The following is a 20,760-nucleotide window of genomic DNA, read 5'->3' as shown; positions in this document are numbered from 1 at the left end:
ATGGAGGCCAGGTGAGTCTGATTGGTCGCAGGTGGCGTAACGATGGTGACAGGTGTGCATAATAATGAGCAGACTGGTGACCTGGAACGCCGGAGAGGGAGTATACGGGACACAGACAGAACAGGTAAGAAGACGTGTGGGGATATTGGGGAGGTACTTCAGTAGAATTAACCTGGTCCTGACTTCAATTCAACTCTGTCTGGGAAACCACCCCGCAGTCTCTCATCTACTCTGAGCTCAGATGGGGAAACATGAGAAGAGTTTCATTCAAAAACGCTATATATCACTTTTCAGAAGTTTTGGTATATTAGCCTTTATTGTTCAATGACAGACATGTATTTGTTTAAAATCTATAATTTGATGCTTTCATTTCAGAGAGACAAATAATCAAATACATGTCATTTCAGACAAATAATCATGTTTTTTTTGCAAAATGCTACATATCTGCCTCACACACATTTTTTTTCTCCAAAAATACAGTAATATGATATTTGTGTTTAAAACCTTACATTTGACATTTTAGTCATTTAGCAGATGGTCTCATCCAGGATCCGGTTTCCCAAAAGCATCTTAAGGCCAAGTTCATCGTTAGAACCTTTGTAGGAGCATCGTTAAATCTCTGAGCAGTTCCCCAAAACCATCGTTATTAACGTTACACTTGAAAACGCTTGTAATCTAACGCCTGCCTCAGACCATTCGTACTCGTAGAACAGCCAAATCTCAGGGGTTAAAGCAAAACAAAATATCCTTACGTAGACCTCAGATTGATTGTCTTGTGCTAAATGAATCTCCCCTTTCATGTAAACAAGTCGTGACCGTCATGCTTTTAGGAAAAGAGGATCATTTTTGTAAATGTATTAAACTGCAAATTTGACCAATTCCAGTCCCCTTGCTCAGGGTTCCCAGGGTCCTCCTGGGGATACTTTTTGAGAAGCTCAGTTCTAAGAAGCTCAGTTCTGGTGACAAGAAAAAGGCTGTTCTACTCCAGAATGAATGGAAATACAATGATGCTGACACCATCTAAAATATAATTTCCACCTCCATGAATGAGCCCAATAAGATATTGGTAAAGATGATGTTAAATGATTTGAACATATTGAACCATATAGCCTGTATGCATGGTCTATTATCAGATGTTAAATGATTTTAACATATTGAACCATATATCCTGTATGCATGGTCTATTATCAGATGTGCTATTAGCAATAAGCATGATCACCTGTAGCCCAACGGATGCAGCATAGTGGCTATAAATGAAGCATGGGGTTTTATCCATCTGCATTTACCCCATTGGACACAACTTCCTGATTATTAGTATTAATATTTATTATTATTATTATTCACTCAGAATTGTTGTTGGGGGGGGGGGGGGGGGGGGTTTCTATTACAAAGTGTGCAATTGCCCTTTTAAGATGCCGTTGCCCCTTTAAGAGCTCTGTTGCAAATGATCCTAAACCATGCTTGATACTCCAGTTGTAACTGCATTTTTAAAAACAATGCATTAGCGCGATTGTAGGAGTATAGAAATAAACGTGTTATCAATGGAAAGCTTGGATCCCCCTCTTTTTTAACAAAGGCCAAAACTGCTTTCAAAAGTGTTTTCCCCGTGATTGCATTAAGAGTTGTTGTCCGTTGACTGCTTGAATAAACGGCCCAACAAAGGCAAAGAGCATCAAGTAGAAAACAGTACAACTGAAGACAAAAAAGGCTTTAAAGTTGTTTTTGCTGTTCAGCCAAATATGTCGTAGGTAGATAAGTGTAAATGCACTGATGTATCATCTTATTATGACCACTGATCTGACCTATGACCCCTAAAATGCTGATACTGCACTCTGCCTTTGTATGACCTTAAACAGCTGTGTGGGTCATGCAAAAGCAAAGCGCAGTATCTAAAAAATCTAAATGTGTTTATCCAGCTTTCTTTTTGTTTTTAATGGTGTTGTGTAGTTGTGTTTTCATGTTTTGAATGTTGTATTGTAGCAACCCTCAAGCTGTTTTTATCCATAAGGTAAGAACTATTCCATCACGGAGAATGTTTATCCTTATGTGACTTTGTATTACTGTCAATGCTGTCCTTTTCTTTATGTTAGCGAGCGTTTCAATATTTTGTTTGCTATCTTTCTTACCATTATCTGGGTATTTTGCATTTCAATGCGAGTTAAACCATAATGTTTCTGCGTGATTGTGCCGTGTTTTATTCTGGTGATAACTGGATCACTGGCTGTCTCATGGAGTGTGTGAGGGTGAGTGTCATGGTCGGGATGGCCTGAACTCAGAGCCTGATAGAATACCAAGGAAAACCGTAGTAACTGCAGTAGAACATGGTGGAACAAAGCCAGATGGCAGTATCCTCACTTACTGCTGTTTCCTTGGTTTTTACTGGGATTTTGTAGTTACAGCAAATTTGACCCTCCATTTTCTCTGAAACAGAAGATAATTGAACCAGGACACTTTGTCACAAGATATAACAGATACTACGAAGTCTGATTTAGGTCTGAACTCATCTTTTACCAAATGTGTAGCAACAGTTTGCAATTGTATGGCAGAACAGCTGTGTACATAATCCTAATACCTCTTCATGGACTACATTTGAACACTTGAACAGTGTCTTCTGTTAGGGTGTGAACTGGTATGGTAAGATTACCTAGTGGGGCCAGTAACTGAAAGGTTGCTGGTTCGAATACCTGAGCCGTCAAGGTAAAAATCTGTCTGTGCCCTTAAGCAAGGCACTTACACCTGATTTGCTCCAGGGGGCGCCGTACTACTATGACCCTGTAAAACAACACATTTCACTGCATCTATCCGGTGTCTGTGACAATACATTTACAAATATTTTATTTATTGATTACAACAGTTAATTTAACAATGCTGGTTATAAATCTTGTTGACATTCATCCAAGGACACCTTGACTTGCATTACACTCTCTCTCCAGAAAAATATTCTCATGAAATCATATGATCTATAGTTATAGAAAAGGATTCCTGTGAACGTGGCCTGCTACAAGCAGGAAACAAGTTATGGATGTGTGATCTATCTTGTCATCTTTTTGGGGTAACCACATTGGAACATTCCAACATTCATCTTTAAGGACATGAACTGGCAGAACAGGTTTCAGTCATTGTTTTCAGGAAGGTGTCTCCATGGCGATAGGAGGGACAGGAGGCAGACTAAGGGCAAGGGAAGCCACCTGAACTACTGCCCTACAAAGGCAAAGAGCAGTCTACGCAAACAGTGAATCTGAGAAAAATTGCTTTAAAGTTGGGTTTTTTGTCCAATCATATCAACCATGACCACTGATCTGACCTATGACCCCTTAAATTCTGATACTGCACTCTGCCTTTATATGACCTTAAACAGCTGTATGGGTCATGCAGAAGCAAAGTGCAGTATGTAGAAATCTAAATGTGTTTATCCAGCTTTCTTGTTGTTTTTCTGTTTGATGGAAACAGTTTGAGTGTTGTAACTATATTCCAACTGTATTTAATGGTGTTATGTAGTCGTGTTTTCATGTTTTCAATGTTGTATTGGAGTAGGCCTAACCCTCACCAATATTTCTGTTGATGGAGAGAGACACCAGACAAGATACAGAGACAGCAACAGAAGAATAGGATATGATGGAGAGAGACACCAGACAAGATGAGAGACATCAATAGACGACACAGAGAAAGTGATGGAGAGAGAGAGAGAGACACCAGACAAGACACAGAGACAGCAAAAAAATTATATGATATGATGGAGAGAGACACCAGACAAGACACAGAGACAGCAACAGAAGAATATGATATGATGGAGAGAGACACCAGACAAGACACAGAGACAGCAAAAGAAGAATAGGATATGATGGAGAGAGACACCAGACAAGACACAGAGACAACAACAGAAGAATATGATATGATGGAGAGAGACACCAGACAAGACATAGAGACAGCAACAGAAGAACAGGATATGATGGAGAGAGACACCAGACAAGACACAGAGACAGCAACAGAAGAATATGATATGATGGAGAGACACCAGACAAGACACAGAGACAACAACAGAAGAATAGGATATGATGGAGAGAGACACCAGACAAGACACAGAGACAGCAACAGAAGAACAGGATATGATAGAGAGAGACACCAGACAAGACACAGAGACAGCAACAGAAGAATATGATATGATGGAGAGACACCAGACAAGACACAGAGACAGCAACAGAAGAATAGGATATGATGGAGAGAGACACCAGACAAGACACAGAGACAGCAATAGAAGAATAGGATATGATGGAGAGAGACACCAGACAAGATGAAAGACATCAATAGATGACACAGAGAAAGTGATGGAGAGAGACAGAGGAGGGGAGAACACACAGTAGACTATCACTAAAAGCTGATATAGGGATTCTAATTACTGCAGTGAGAGAGAGAGAGAGAGAGAGAGAGAGAGAGAGAGAGAGAGAGAGAGAGAGAGAGAGAGAGAGAGAGAGAGAGAGAGAGAGAGAGAGAGAGAGAGAGAGAGAGAGAGAGAGAGAGAGAGAGAGAGAGAGAGAGTGAGAGAGTAGAGAGAGAGAGAGAGAGAGAGAGAGGAGAGAGAGAGAGAGAGAGTAGAGAGAGAGAGAGAGAGAGAGAGAGAGAGAGAGAGAGAGAGAGAGTGGGTGTTTAGGGTACTGTGGGATTCTTTCATCAGTTTGGCTCATTGGAGAGGTCAGAGTCTATGTTTGAAGATGTTGAGTGGTTTTTGGCAATACACTTTTTATGTATTCATGGATTTAGCTGTTGAAATTCCTTCCACGGTCCCCCGTACTGCTATGGGCTAAGCCACCGATGTCTTCAAATCCTAGGGGAGAGACGGGCTGCTACTCCTGGGGAGAGAGGAGCTGCTACCCCTGGGGAGAGAGGAGCTGCTACCCATGGGGGAGAGAGGAGCTGGTACCCCTGGGGAGAGAGGAGCTGCTACCCCTGGGAGAGAGAGGAGCTGTTACCCCTGGGGAGAGAGGAGCTGCTACCCCTGGGGAGAGAGGAGCTGATACCCCTGGGGAGAGAGGAGCTGTTACCCCTGGGGAGAGAGGAGCTGCAACGAAGAGAGACTGCGACCCTGCTCGGGAAGAGCTTAACGATTGGTGATTGTTGGGGCACGTTTGGCAGGAGCTTCAGTGATGAAGACTGCTGAACTTGCTGATGTTTCACAATATGCCATGGCCGTCTCAGTCACCAGGTCTCAACCCAATTCAAGACAACCATCAACAAAACACCAAATTCTGGAATTTCTTGTGGAAGAATGATGTCACATCCCTCCAATAGAGTTAAAGATACTTTTTTTTCTTTTTTCTTTTTTCAACCTTGACAATAAACATGTTAATGAACCACAAACACTTGATGTTTAGGGATGGCACACACATAGGGAGACAGTTTGCGTTCCTTCTCACATATGCACCTAGGAAGATGCAGTGTTTCTCAACCTGTCATTTTACATAATGTTGCAAGACACATACCATCAAATTAATCCATAGACTTTTGTCCATATTTACAGAAGGCTGTCATTTCACAAATTGTTCCTATATTGAAAGGACATAGGGAAAATAAAGTCAAACATTTCAATACAAAATAATAAAAACAATCACAGCATTACTCAGTCTTAATGTATTTTAACCATATTAACCTGTTTAATCAAATTGTTTTCATTTGGAACACTAAATCAGAACTACATTTGGAGTTCCAGACACTTGTAGAATGTATGCCAAGGCACATTGTAAGAGCTATAAAGAGACAGGGAGTGGGAGAGAGAACAGGTAGAACCTGATATGGAAATGAGCAATACAAACTAAAGGAACTTTCCACCACCGAATGATCATTCCAGACTCTACTTCTATTGAGAGACATATAAAAGGTAAGACGACGATTGTTATGTGTATTAATATAGTTGATGATATTGTTATGTGTATTAATATAGTTGATGATATTGTTATGTGTATTAATATAGTTGATGATATTGTTATGTGTATTAATATAGTTGATGATATTGTTATGTGTATTAATATAGTTGATGATATTGTTATGTGTATTCATATATTTGATGATATTGTTATGTGTATTTATATAGTTGATGATATGTTTTGTGGACAGTGTTATAATAGGCCTACTCTCCTTAAAATGTTTTGGATATAAATTTGATGCGTGGGGTGAATTCCTTCTGTTTCCAACTGTGTGCCCCAGGGTGATCGCTCATACACTATCTAGAATCTAAAAGGGTTATTTGGCTGTCCCCATAGGAGAACCCTTTGTAGAACCCTTTTTGGTCCTAGGTAGAACCCTTTCCACAGAGGGTTCTACATGGAAGCCAGAAGGGTTCTACCTGGAACCCAAAATCGTTCTCCTGTGGGGACAGCCAGAGGACCCTTTTGGAACTCTTTTTTCTAAGAGTTTACTGTATCATAGGTCTATAGACTTGTCTTCTCAAAACAGGCTTAAAACACAACAAGCAACTAACATTTTCTCTTTCTAATCTACTGTTAACTCTTTTCACTCAGGAAGGTATGTTGTGTGAAAGAGAGACAAATAAATACTGTGGAAAGACTAACAACAATTTACACTTCCTCAAAACAGGTTGTGTGTGTTCATTAGTGCCCACCGTAGAAAAACGTTTGGCAACAGAAACCGTTTAGGTCACGTTGTACAGCGTTTGGAGTAAACTGTTTATGCAACATTTTAAAACTGTTGGCTGCGGAGTAAACTAATGAATACTACCCAGGTAGTAGCCTACAACTCGGCTGTTGATGGCTGCCTCATGCTGAAACCTGAACTTAGCCTGAGGGGTGGACTATGATGCTAGCTAGATATACTGGTTTTCTAAAGTTAGCTAGCTTCAGTTATCTTCACATTCCAGCTCAGGCCTCATCCATAGGAATGTACAGACTGCCAGGCATCAGGAAGGTGCTCTCAGCAGAACGGAAAATATATAATGATTTGACAGTTTAATCATACAAAATGGCGCTAACTGGACGTGGGCAAGTCAAATTCAATCAGTGGAGGTTGCTGAGGGGAGGACGGCTCATATTAATGATACCATTCCACCTATCCCGCTCCAGCCAATACCACAAGCCCGTCCTCCCAAATTAAGGTGCCACCAACCTCCTGTGAATTCAATACATCAATATTCATTCGTCATAGTTCTACATTTCCCATTTCCTATGATAAATGTAATTGTATCATAGTTCTACTATAGTGTAGCGATCTGTGCAACTTCCGGCGTGAGTTTACTGTGAACACTGAGGCTGTACCCACTTTAAGTTACAGTTTAGACAGAGACCAAGTAGGCTATTTGATCCTAAGATAAAAAAGGCCTCCAATAACATTTAACATGGAACTGGCTGTTCTATCATTCAGCCTACAGTAGCAGCCAATGTGTGGTGTTCAATGTAAGCCTACATTCCATGAGACATTCCAAAAAACATGCAGAGCTTGACATTAACCTGTTTATCTACTTGTCCTTCACACAAGGAGGAGGTGACTGAAAATGTTGTTGTGTTTGATTCAAGAAACCACTTTACTAAATAAAATGCATCATTATTCCCATGTACTATGATGCAATTCCAACCAAGTAACCCAATTGGCGCCAATGGCGCGATGCGTAGGTTGTTTGCCTTTTTACAAGTGCAACCTGAGTTCACTTCCCTGCCCCGCTGTTTGCTACATTGGTGTCAGAAGTAGTATGGTGTCTGTGAGGCCATCAGATTGCACGGCCCGGATGTGTGAGGGGTCTGAGTAGTCGAAGCACGAGACTTGCTTTTATAGGGGGCAGTGTGAGACAGGTTACAATTCCCATCGCAGCAATAGGGTTAACCTAGTTTTGGCCAGCGACCTGGGTTCACTGCTCTGCCCCGCTGTTTGCTACAATATTAATTTCACAGGCTACCCAACGTCCGTTGAACAAAGAGACACAACAATATGATTGAAAGGATTTTAGGATAATATCAGTAAGTGTTGATTTAAAGTTGTCTTCTGGGTTCAGCCTTCTAGCTTCCTTTTTCAATTGGGTGAAATATAACAAATGACATGGTCTCAAAGTTTGGAGATAACTGTCACGTTCGTCGGGAACAGATGAGGACCAAGGCGCAGCGTTGCAGGCAAACATACTCTTTTATTGAACGAAACGCGATCAAAACAACAAAGACGTTAACGTGACAGTACACGGTCAAACACAACCAACTTGAAACAAGAACCCACAAAAACAAAGGAAAAACCGACAGTTTAAATATGGCTCCCAATCAGAGACAACCAGCAAACAGCTGACACTCGTTGCCTCTGATTGGGAGTCACTCCAACATAGAAATAGGGAACATAGATCTACACACCCTGGCTCAACATAACAGTGTCCCCAGACCCAGGGCGTGACAGTACCCCCCCTAAAGGCACGGACTCCGACCAAGCCAACTAAATACCACAGGGGAGGGACCGGGAGGGCACTCCGCCTGGGCGGCGGATCCGGCTCTGGGCCCGATCCCCACTCCCTCTCCAACCCCCCAAAGTACCCCTGCTCCGGTCTGGCCCCGCTGGCCGGAGCCGGACTGACGACACGCACCCCTGGCTTGGTGCGTGGAACAGGAACGGACCGGACCGGGCTGACGATGCGCACCCCTGGCTTGGTGCGTGGAGTAGCAACTGGCCGGACCGGGCTGACGATACGCACCCCTGGCTTGGTGCGTGGAGCAGGAATGGGCCGGACTGGGCTGGCGACGCACACCACAGACTTGGTGCGGAGAGCAGGAACGGGCCGTACAGGAATGACGAAACGCACCACAGACTTGGTGCGGGGAGCAGGCACAGGCCGGACCGGGCTGGCGACGCGCACCACAGGTTTGGTGCGGGGAGCAGGAACAGGCCGGACCGGGCTGGCGACGCGCACCATTGGCTTGGTGCGGGGAGCAGGAACAGGCCGGGCCGGGCTGGCGATGCGCACCATCGGCCTGGTGCGGGGAGCAGGAACAGGCCGGATCGGGCTGGCGACGCGCACCATAGGCTCGGTGCGGGGAGCAGGAACAGGCCGGGCTGGGCTGATGACACGCACCACAGGCTCGATGCGAGGAACAGGAACAGGCCGGACCGTACTGGGGACACACACCACTGCCCTACGCAGGGATCAGGAACGGGCCGGACCGGACTGGTAACACACCCCAGTACCTCTTGCCGTGCCTCCACACTTTCCCTCTCCTCTGTGACCAGTGGCCCCCTTAACCTGGCGGCCTCCTCTGCACACCCGCTGTACCGCTCCATCGCGGCCTCCTGCTGCCCCGTCGTCCACGTCGTGAGCCCCCCCCTAAAAAATTTCTGGGGTTCTCTCCTCCCCGTGGACCAGGCCTCCCTAGTTCTCGCCAGACTCTCACCCCACTGCTTCAAAGTCCACCCTCTCTGCTCTTCACTTGGCTTGGCCCAGTCGAGACTCTTAATCCATTGCTCCATAGACCAGCCTCTCTTCTCTTCACTTAGCTGGGCCCAGTCGAGACTCCTACTCCACTGATCCCAGGTCCTTCCTCTCTCCTCTTCACGCTGCTTGGTCCAGTTTTGGTGGGTTCTTCTGTCACGTTCGTCGGGAACAGATGAGGACCAAGGCGCAGCGTTGCAGGCAAACATACTCTTTTATTGAGCGAAACGCGATCAAAACAACAAAGACGGTAACGTGACAGTACACGGCCAAACACAACCAACTTGAAACAAGAACCCACAAAAACAAAGGAAAAACCGACAGTTTAAATATGGCTCCCAATCAGAGACAACCAGCAAACAGCTGACACTTGTTGCCTCTGATTGGGAGTCACTCAGGCCAACATAGAAATAGGGAACATAGATCTACACACCCTGGCTCAACATAACAGTGTCCCAGACCCAGGGCGTGACAATAACCAGTCCCAGTTTAAATCGCCCATGATTTCCATTTCATTATTTCCCCAGAGCAGCAAGGGAATCTAGAGACTCAACCTTTGCAGAATCAGAATCACCTTTATTCGCCAAGTACATTTGCATGTACATATGTAGGATCTTAATTTGAGCCAGTTTGCTACAGCAGGAACATTTTCCTGCAGCAACAGTAAATGTGATTTATAATTAATGGACATTTTTGTATCGGTTGATACATTTTTAGTAAGGGAAACTCAAGTCTGCCATTTCTAAGTGGAAATTACAAACTTCAGAAGCCTTTTAAAACCTCAAATACACTACAAGTTTTACATTTACTGCGTTGAGAGAAAGTTATTCTGCAGTGGGGGGTGATCAAATTAAGATCCTAAATCTGTACACATAATTCTACATGGTGATTTTTTACATTTTAGTCATTTAGCAGACGCTCTTATCCAGAGCGACTTACATACATTGCGAGTGCATACATTTTTATTTTTTATACTGGAATCATAATAATTCAAATGTCCTGTTGCTGCAGGATTCTTTTCCTGCTGTAGCAAACTGGCTCAAATTAAGATCCTACATCTGTAGCAATACACCTCTCTTTGATGTACATGGCTATGTCAGGATTGACTTTTGACCATTTGACATATTTTATTTACTGTTGTTTAGGCTGGTTGAATGAGTCGCCTGTAAAAGCTACTTAATCTGCAAGAGAACAGGCGGCTGCACCAGCGACTGTAAGAAGTGATGTGATTTCCTCATATGAACGTGAAAGTAAGTGTGTAGCCTACGCAGTTACACAATGGCTGTTGAAACTGTGGCACATATTTCTCGGTAACATTAGAAGTCGGATGAATGTGTTGATATGTAGGAAAGACGGGCAGACTCTCGTAGGTCTAGGCTAAACTACAAACTATTATAAGGTTAGGTCGACGTCAGACATTCAATAGTCAGAGTAGGTTTGAGCTATGATCACTTATCATGCTGACAAACCTGATGGTCTCCGTTTGAAATGGTGTGTAAAATACCATGCCTAGGCTACAAGCTCTGTCCTGCTACTGTTAGGTCTGTAACGTTATGGGAACTGATCTGAACAGGTTTAGGCTGGTCATCTAGGATATGTAGGCTATAGCTGAGGTATAGACCTCCATCTGTATCAGGACTAGGCTCCTGCTACTGTTACTGTTATAACGTTATGGGAACTGATCTGAACAGGTTTAGGCTGGTCATCTAGGCTATAGCTGAGGTCAGTGGTGATTTTAGCATGTCAATCTTGGTGAGGCAAAACATAAATAAAGGGGGATGCATGCCAGCAAAGCCACTCCACAACACAACACTAAACAATACATTCATTGCACTATAACGGTGACGAACGGTGTCCACAAACTGTTAGGGCCTACATAAAGCAGAGTCCCAACAGCAGAGTCCCAACAGCAGAGTCCCGACAGCAGAGTCCCGACAGCAGAGTCCCGACAGCAGAGTCCCGACAGCAGAGTCCCGACAGCAGAGTCCCAACAGCAGAGTCCCGACAGCAGAGTCCCGACAGCAGAGTCCCAACAGCAGAGTCCCAACAGCAGAGTCCCAACAGCAGAGTCCCAACAGCAGAGTCCCAACAGCTGTCCTATCATTTCTCTTCATTATTTCTCTTCATATGACAAGGATTAAAAAGGATTTGCCTGTAGATTGTCGACTTGATTCGTGATGATGACTGCTGGCTAAGATTTTGAAAGTATGATGTTGACATGATCAGTCCAATCAAAGCTACTGTAGATATAATGTGATTTGATGTCATTTTATCTGTGGCCAATGACCTTCTTGGATGGGCACTTCTAATGTAACTCTGTGGCAGCACCCAAGGTGCTTGAATTTTCTAGCTCTACCCTTAGACATGGCGGTGACGTAGTGTCCCCATGAGTGACAGAACACTGAGCCAATCACGGCGCAGCGCTCTGTATTTTCTTCTGGCTTGCCCCACCACCACAGAAAGCACTGAGCTAGGCTGAAACACCTGCATTTTGGAGCTGCCTTACTCAAGAAAACAAAAAAGAGACCATGTTTTTTTGCGGCTTTATTAACTCAATGATATACATATTTATTTATTTTTACATTTTTTGCAAACTGATATGTAACACGTATTAATGCCAAAATAACATGCAAAACAGGAAAGGCCACCTGCACTGAATGACGGGTCGCTGGTTGAGAGAATGCCAAGAGTGTGCAAACCTGTCATCAAGGCAAAGGGTGGCTATTTGAAGAATCTCAAATATAAAATATATTTTGATTTGTTTAACACTTTTTTGGTTACTACATGATTCCATATGTGTTATTTCATAGTTTTGATGTCTTCACTATTATTCTACAATGTAGAAAATAGTAAAAAATAAAGACAAACCCTTGAATGAGTATGTGTTCTAAAACTTTTGACCAGTAGTGTATATATTTTTTACATTTTTAGCAAACTGATATGTGACATGTATTAATGCCACAATAACATGCAAAACAGGAAAGGCCACCTGCCCTGAATGACGGGTTGCCACTTGATGAGGTATAGACCTTGATCTGCTTTACACAACAACAAGAAAACTGTTTTACATTATAACCTAGCCTACTTTAAATAATATAAAATCTCTTAATTGTTGCAAAAAACCTTTCTGTATAGATCACTGATCCCCCCCAGATCAATCAAGCCTGTTTTAGCCCTTCTGTCTACATTCTCAGATACGTTTAGAAAATAACAGATTCAAAAATAATAAATGGCCGACTTTTAATTAATACAAATAAGTGTGAGACATGGCCTTGTGTTGCTGCACTGTCTATAACTACCTTAACAAACAGTGACTTATTATTATTATTGACAGTTAACATGGAGAAGAGATGTCACAACCAGATGTTCATGTGATTGCATTAAATCACCTGACTGTTTCGATATGTCTGTTAGTAAATGTTTTGTAAGAGATAATTAATAAATTATAACAATTCACATTCAAGAATTACTTTGTTAACTACAACCAACATGTTGGATCTCTGTTTAAGGGTCAGTTCTCTAAAATGAGTCTCTCTGGGGAGAGAGAGGAGGGGGGCCCTGCCTCTAAAATGAGTCTCTCTGGGGAACATGACACACAAGATAAGAGGTGAGATGACAATTTTGTTTAAGAATTATTAAGAGTTTATTTCCTAAATGCTATTTCCACAATTTTTCACATGTGTTTTTTAATCAGAAATGGTTGCTTATGGGTACCTTCAATATTACTGTTCTCAGATGTTTAATTAATAGATTTTAGATTATTTTTATTGCAAAACGCTATACAGTGGGGAAAAAAAGTATTTAGTCAGGCACCAATTGTGCAAGTTCTCCCACTTAAAAAGATGAGAGAGGCCTGTAATTTTCATCATAGGTACACGTCAACTATGACAGACAAAATGAGGAAAAAAAATCCAGAAAATCACATTGTAGGATTTTTAATGAATTTATTTGCAAATTATGGTGGAAAATAAGTATTTGGTCAATAACAAAAGTTTCTCAATAATTTGTTATATACCCTTTGTTGGCAATGACACAGGTCAAACGTTTTCTGTAAGTCTTCACAAGGTTTTCACACACTGTTGCTGGTATTTTGGGCCATTCCTCCATGCAGATCTCCTCTAGAGCAGTGATGTTTTGGGGCTGTCGCTGGGCAACACGGACTTTCAACTCCCTCCAAAGATTTTCTATGGGGTTGAGATCTGGAGACTGGCTAGGCCACTCCAGGACCTTGAAATGCTTCTTACGAAGCCACTCCTTCGTTGCCCGGGCGGTGTGTTTGCGATCATTGTCATGCTGAAAGACCCAGCCACGTTTCATCTTCAATGCCCTTGCTGATGGAAGGAGGTTTTCACTCAAAATCTCACGATACATGGCCCCATTCATTCTTTCCTTTACACGGATCAGTCGTCCTGGTCCCTTTGCAGAAAAACAGCCCCAAAGCATGATGTTTCCACCCCCATGCTTCACAGTAGGTATGGTGTTCTTTGGATGCAACTCGCATTCTTTGTCCTCCAAACACGACGAGTTGAGTTTTTACCAAAAAGTTCTATTTTGGTTTCATCTGACCATATGACATTCTCCCAATCCTCTTTTGGATCATCCAAATGCACTCTAGCAAACTTCAGACGGGCCTGGACATGTACTGGCTTAAGCAGGGGGACACGTCTGGCACTGCATGATTTGAGTCCCTGGCGGCGTAGTGTGTTACTGATGGTAGGCTTTGTTACTTTGGTCCCAGCTCTCTGCAGGTCATTCACTAGGTCCCCCCGTGTGGTTCTGGGATTTTTGCTCACCGTTCTTGTGATCATTTTGACCCCACGGGGTGAGATCTTGCGTGGAGCCCCAGATCAAGGGAGATTATCAGTGGTCTTGTATGTCTTCCATTTCCTAATAATTGCTCCCACAGTTGATTTCTTCAAACCAAGCTGCTTACCTATTGCAGATTCAGTCTTCCCAGCCTGGTGCAGGTCTACAATTTTGTTTCTGGTGTCCTTTGACAGCTCTTTGGTCTTGGCCATAGTGGAGTTTGGAGTGTGACTGTTTGAGGTTGTGGACAGGTGTCTTTTATACTGATAACAAGTTCAAACAGGTGCCATTAATACAGGTAACGAGTGGAGGACAGAGGAGCCTCTTAAAGAAGAAGTTACAGGTCTGTGAGAGCCAGAAATCTTGCTTGTTTGTAGGTGACCAAATACTTATTTTCCACCATAATTTGCAAATAAATTCATTAAAAATCCTACAATGTGATTTTCTGGATTTTTTTCTCTCAATTTGTCTGTCATAGTTGACGTGTACCTATGATGTAAATTACAGGCCTCTCTCATCTTTTTAAGTGGGAGAACTTGCACAATTGGTGGCTGACTAAATACTTTTTTCCCCCACTGTATATACATTGTTTAGCTGAAATTGAATGTTCGTATCCTGTATATTTGACTATATTATCTGGTTGTCTCACCTAGCTATCTTAAGATGAATGCACTTACTGTAAATAGCTCTGGGTAAGAGCATCTGCTAAACAGGTGGGGCTCTGCCCTGAATGACAGGTCACCACTGCTCCAAAGCAATTACATGTTGCACAGAAACCACTGACTCGCTGCATGTTTCTATTATCAAGACACCTACTGGTACCTCTTAACTGGTTAGTACAGCTCATGAGGTGTCCTAAATATCTGCCAACTAGGTGGGACACTTATGAATTAAGAGGCTTCATGCATAGCTTTAATTTATACCCATAAGCGTAGGACTAAAATGGCTTTATTCTCAGCACTTATACAACACATTTTCTACTCTGAGACGCTTTTTGGATATGGGCCCAGATCTCAAAATATTGTTTTAAAAAACGAATCATTTTTGTTTTATATAATAAAATATTACTAATGTAACTGACTTTAAAGACTTGGATTAGTTTATTGTGTTGCTCTCTGCTCATGTTCGCGTTCTGGAACTGTCCGCGTCCCCGTACAGAACTGTCCGCGTCCACGTACGGTTTGGCGCCAAGCATATTGTCCAGTTACGCGCAGAGTGGTCTGAGGTGATCTTGTGGAATAACGACGGAGTTCGTTACAGTGTTGAGACACCGAAGTTTATTGTTCAATTTTCTTTTTTGCGTAATGGTCAGTGACAGTATGAGTGTAGCCAGATCCTTTTCACTCGCTATTCTTGTTTCATCTTGTGTGGTTCACCGGATTCGTCATCATCCTCGAAGGACAGACGAACAACCTGCTAGCTAGCCAAGCTAGTCGGTACAGCTAGCTAAGCTAGGGTCTCTACCAGCAGCATCCTAGTTATCCTAGCTACCACTACATCATCACCGGCTGCCTGCATTTCTTGTGGACCGATGGAGCTCCTTGGTTGTTTCTTCCACCTGTTAAATACAGTGGAGGACTTCTCCCTCTCTCGTTGACGGATGCTGGCTACCTACGCTCCCTCTGTCCGGTTCTCCTCTCTTCACTAGATGGACGGTAACTTTACCGTTTAACCCCTCTGTGTCCAAGGACTGAACTTTTGAATATTATTTTCGGGGCGCCACAAGTTACATTTTTTACAACGTTTATTTCTGATAAAATTAGCTCATTGCATCCGCCATGGAGCCCAGTTTCATAATATTACCTTCAGTCCCTGGTTATGAAGTAATCACGAAAAAACAGGCCTTATGTTTGGGCATTTTTCACCCTACCAGCTCCAATTAGTTCTATTGCGCTCCGTGACACCGACTCGCCTTCAGAACGTTCTATTCCCAGTCCATTGTTCTGCGTCACAATGCCAGCTTCACTATTGTTATCAATGAGACCTGCCTGCATTAACCCTGTAGGTTTACCTCAGGTAACTTATTATTAACAAGGTTACGTTTACTTGGTGAGCATTAACCCTGTAGGTTCACCTCAGGTAACTTACTATTAACAAGGTTACAGCTCCTGTAGGTTTACCTCAGGTAATTTATTATTAACAAGGTTACGTCTACTTGGTGAGCGTTAACCCTGTAGGTTTACCTCAGGTAACTTATTATTAACAAGGTTACGGCTACTTGGTGAGCAGCTCACTGTTCACCTGAGTACATGTTGTGGTCACCTATAGTGAGGTGAGACACAGTTTAAGAGGTGATGGCTGGCGGATAGCCATCAAACATTAAACATTTTCTGGTCATGGTTAACCATATTTGTTTTAAGAAAAAAGTGTACAATCTAAACAAAACGCATGTCCCTGTCCTCTTTTTCAAGATTTGGCCGATTTAAACAGCCAGAAGAAATGTTTAATTAAGAAATAAAAAAATTTTGGACGACTTGTTGTTTCTAAATGGCTGCTGGGTAATTTGATATGCATCGAAATCTTCGTTCATAGGCATCAAATTGAGCGAATGCTGCGCAGGTTCACTGAGTTGCATACCAAATGGGTATAATGGGGTGATTGTTGTATAATCGGGTGGTCTAGCTAATTGATTTGTAGATTAGTACTCAGATTATGAGCATAGCAAGTGTCATGAATGAGTTATGTAGTACCCACATACGGCCACAAGGAGGAGCAAGAGTGCCATAAACCCATACTGTTTTTTGCCATATAAACCCTAAACCTAACGATCAATCAAATGTATTTATAAAGCCCTATTTACACCAGCAGATGTCACAAAGTGCTATACAGAAACTCTTACCCTACTTATAACCTATTTTAGCCCTAACCCTAACCCCTAATTCTAGGGTAGGGTAGCCTAGAACACTTTTAGAAACTATTTTAGTAATAATATTATCTTAGTAAATACAATTATAGTATTAAATAGCATTTTGATTATTTTGTTGTTATTTTATTATATGTATAATTGCAAGACAAAACACTTGATAAATAAGACACATTTGTTTTATTTTTCAAATGTGGTTTGAATTGGGTGACCTAGTAACCTATGTGTGAAAGTCCAGCAATTGGCGTGGGGCAGGTTTGAGACTGATCTAATAATAATAATAATAATATGCCATTTAGCAGACGCTTTTATCCAAAGCGACTTACAGCCATGCGTGCATACATTTTTTGTGTATGGGTGGTCCCGGGGATTGAACCCACTACCTTGGCGTTACAAGCGCCGTGCTCTACCAGCTGAGCTACAGAGTACCACACCAGCAGATCTAATACACTTTATTTCTCAGCTGCCTCACCAATGTCTGTACGTGAATTAATAACTTTTAATTGCTAAATATTTCCAATAGATGGGAGCATAAGACCAGGAAGCATCAGTTATAGGCTACAAGCAGCAATATGATTTACATAAAATAGCATGCAACCAAATACTATATGTCCCATGATTTTCTAAAATGGTCAGTCATTACTTTAGTTAGCTATATATCTCGTATTAGGACTGTGATGCTTTTGGGAGAGCAATTAAATAGTGACTATAGCAGGTGTTGAACCCCTGGTAAATAATCACTAGTCAGATGCTCCAACCTCAACCCTAATGTACATGCATTTTTAAATATATAATATTGCGATTAAACAACCTCGGAATAGATAAGACAAGAGTGCGTCTTCCATAAAACCAATAAATTACATCATGCAACCCTCCCGGTAAGCAAACGTACCTCAACATGTCCCTCGCTTGTGCTAGAAGGCAGAGTGCTCGCTGCTGGTTGATGAATCTGACAATGAATGTACTACGAAAATACGTTTTTCTCGACCAGAGGTGACTAAATTAATGTTCAGGCTTATTGATAATCGTTATAGTAATGAACTATAATTTCAAAACATGAGCATAAAAACAGCTAATAATAAACATGAATCATCATTATATTATTTCACAGTAATCTGTTAAATGCTTTTTCAGTCGCTCCTCTTGCGTTAGCAGTGTGGAAAGGGACAGTAAAAAGCGTGTGCAGGAGTTTTCCTGTGAGGGGGAGTGGTGGTGTATCCAGGGAGAAAACTAAACTAACCTTCTGAAATGTCATTCATGGTCTTATGCTTCCATCTATTGGAATTATTTAGTAACTGCAGTAGTAATGAATAAAGGATATCCTTACTAAAGTAGTATTTACTCAGAATTTCAAAATATGACATTTTCTAGTTCATTCTACCACTTACAACCATAACATAACCATTTATAGCATAACAAACAATGAAACTGACATAAACCAAAAACACCATACATTTAGTTAACTATATATATATATATATATATATATACTATTTATTTAGATGGGTGACATTATCTGCCAAAGTAACACCACTGTAGATAAAGAATAGCTCTCCAGTAGGTGTACCAAAACATTCAAAGGCCATTTTCTCAAAATTGAGGTTACAAGTTTATCATCTTTCAAAGCAGAATTGCTTTCCCATTGTTCCTCAACTGTAGTGTATGATATACCTTTTTCTAGCTGAGTCTCTACTTTTATCCAATGTAAAAAAATAAAAAATAAACATTTCAAATTTTGCTAAATAAGTTCGAATCGAGCCGGTCGGCCACATTTGACTGTGTAAAACCTAGTAGTACTACTGAGGCAGATATATATTATTACTGTGTAAAACCTAGCAGTACTACTTATTTCTCTGAGAGTGAGACATATATTTATTATTACTGTGTAAAACCTAGCAGTACTACTTATTTCTCTGATAGTGAGGTAGATATATATTATGACTGTGTAAAACCTAGCAGTACTACTTATTTCTCTGAGAGTGAGGCAGATATATTATTACTGTGTAAAACCTAGCAGTACTACTTATTTCTCTGAGAGTGAGACAGATATTTATTATTACTGTGTAAAACCTAGCAGTACTACTTATTTCTCTGATAGTGAGGCAGATATATATTATGACTGTGTAAAACCTAGCAGTACTACTTATTTCTCTGAGAGTGAGGCAGATATATATTATTACTGAGTAAAACCTAGTAGTACTACTTATTTCTCTGAGAGTGAGGCAGATACACAAAAAAACATGATTATTTGTCTCTCTGAAATGAAACCATCAAGTGATAGATTTTAAACAAATACATGTCTCTCATTGAACAACACCATGCCATGATTAGATAGTTAAAAAACACACCAATTTCTTTCATAATTTCTTTAAACAATAAAAGCTCATTTACGAACATTTCTGAAAATGGATATATAGCCTTTTGGAATGAAACTCTTGTTTCCCCATCTGAGCTCAGAGTAGATGAGAGATGTAATGTTTGTTTCTGTTGTGTTGAAGCCTAATCAAGCAGGAGAGACCAGCCTCCCCTGTACCCAGCTGTGTGTCCATGAAGAGTGACCGGTCTATGGGTCAACCTATAAACTTCAGAGAGGGAGACTTTTCTACTGAACAAAGGTAAGAAGAACTCATGGGTCATGGTCAGTGAGTTAAACAACACTGTCTCCAGTCATTTCTCCTCTCCCATTTTACCATTTACTTTTGTTGTTTTCATAATCCATAGGCTAATCCTTATTTTCCATTTTCATAGTTCTTAAACAATATGAAACTAACACAACATTCTCTTAATGTGTGTGTGTGTGTGTGTGCACTCCCTGGATGAGGAGATGTAATCTCTATCCTGATTGCCTAGTCACTTTTACCCCTACCTACATGTACATATTACCTCAACTACCTGATACCCCTGTACATTGACTCAGTACTGGTACTCCTTGTATATAGTCTAGTTATTACCTCAACTACCTGGTACCCTGCACATTGACTCAGTACTGGTACTCCTTGTATATAGTCTAGTTATTACCTCAACTACCTGGTACCCCTGCACATTGACTCAGTACTGGTACTCCTTGTATATAGTCTAGTTATTACCTCAACTACCTGGTACCCCTGCACAGGTGGAGATTATAAACTCAGCAAAAAAAGAAACGTCCTCACAGTGTCAACTGCGTTTATTTTCAGCAAACTTAACATGTGTAAATATTTGTATGAATATAACAAGATTCAACAACTGAGACATAAACTGAACAAGTTCCACAGACATGTGACTAACAGAAATTGAATAATGTGTCCCTGAACAAAGGGGGAGTCAAAATCAAAAGTAACAGACAGTATCTGGTGTGGCCACCAGCTGCATTAAGTACTGCAGTCCATCTCCTCCTCATGGACTGCACCAGATTTGCCAGTTCTTGCTGTGTAATGCTATCCTATGCTTCCACCAAGGCACCTGCAAGTTCCCAGACATTTCTGGGGGGAATGGCCCTAGCCCTCACCCTCCGATCCAACAGGTCCCAGACGTGCTCAATGGGATTGAGATCCGGGCTCTTTGCTGGCCATGGGAGAACACTGACAATCCTGTCCTTCAGGAAATCACGCACAGAACGAGCAGTATGGCTGGTGGCATTGTCATTATTACTGTGTAAAACCTAGCAGTACTACTTATTTCTCTGAGAGTGAGGCAGATATATTATTAC

General features: G+C 41.7%; 1 protein-coding gene across 1 annotated transcript in view; it reads left to right on the top strand.

Annotated features, from left to right (window-relative positions):
• LOC311141033 (NLR family CARD domain-containing protein 3-like) overlaps positions 1-20,760 on the top strand; it is a gene marked incomplete at its 5' end in the record, with an annotated part of 41,506 nt that continues 20,746 nt past the window's right edge. Inside the window, 2 exons of the mRNA XM_084176310.1 lie at positions 1-11; positions 19,571-19,679. Of these exons, the coding sequence (XP_084032436.1) occupies positions 1-11; positions 19,571-19,679 (120 nt within the window). The remainder of the gene's footprint in view (positions 12-19,570; positions 19,680-20,760) is intronic.

The sequence above is a fragment of the Coregonus lavaretus genome (genome assembly GCF_964263955.1).
Source record: "Coregonus lavaretus genome assembly, chromosome: 2".
In the NCBI taxonomy this organism is placed as follows: domain Eukaryota; kingdom Metazoa; phylum Chordata; class Actinopteri; order Salmoniformes; family Salmonidae; genus Coregonus; species Coregonus lavaretus.
Note: the sequence above shows the minus strand (reverse complement) of the source record. Positions and strands in the feature narration are given on the sequence as shown.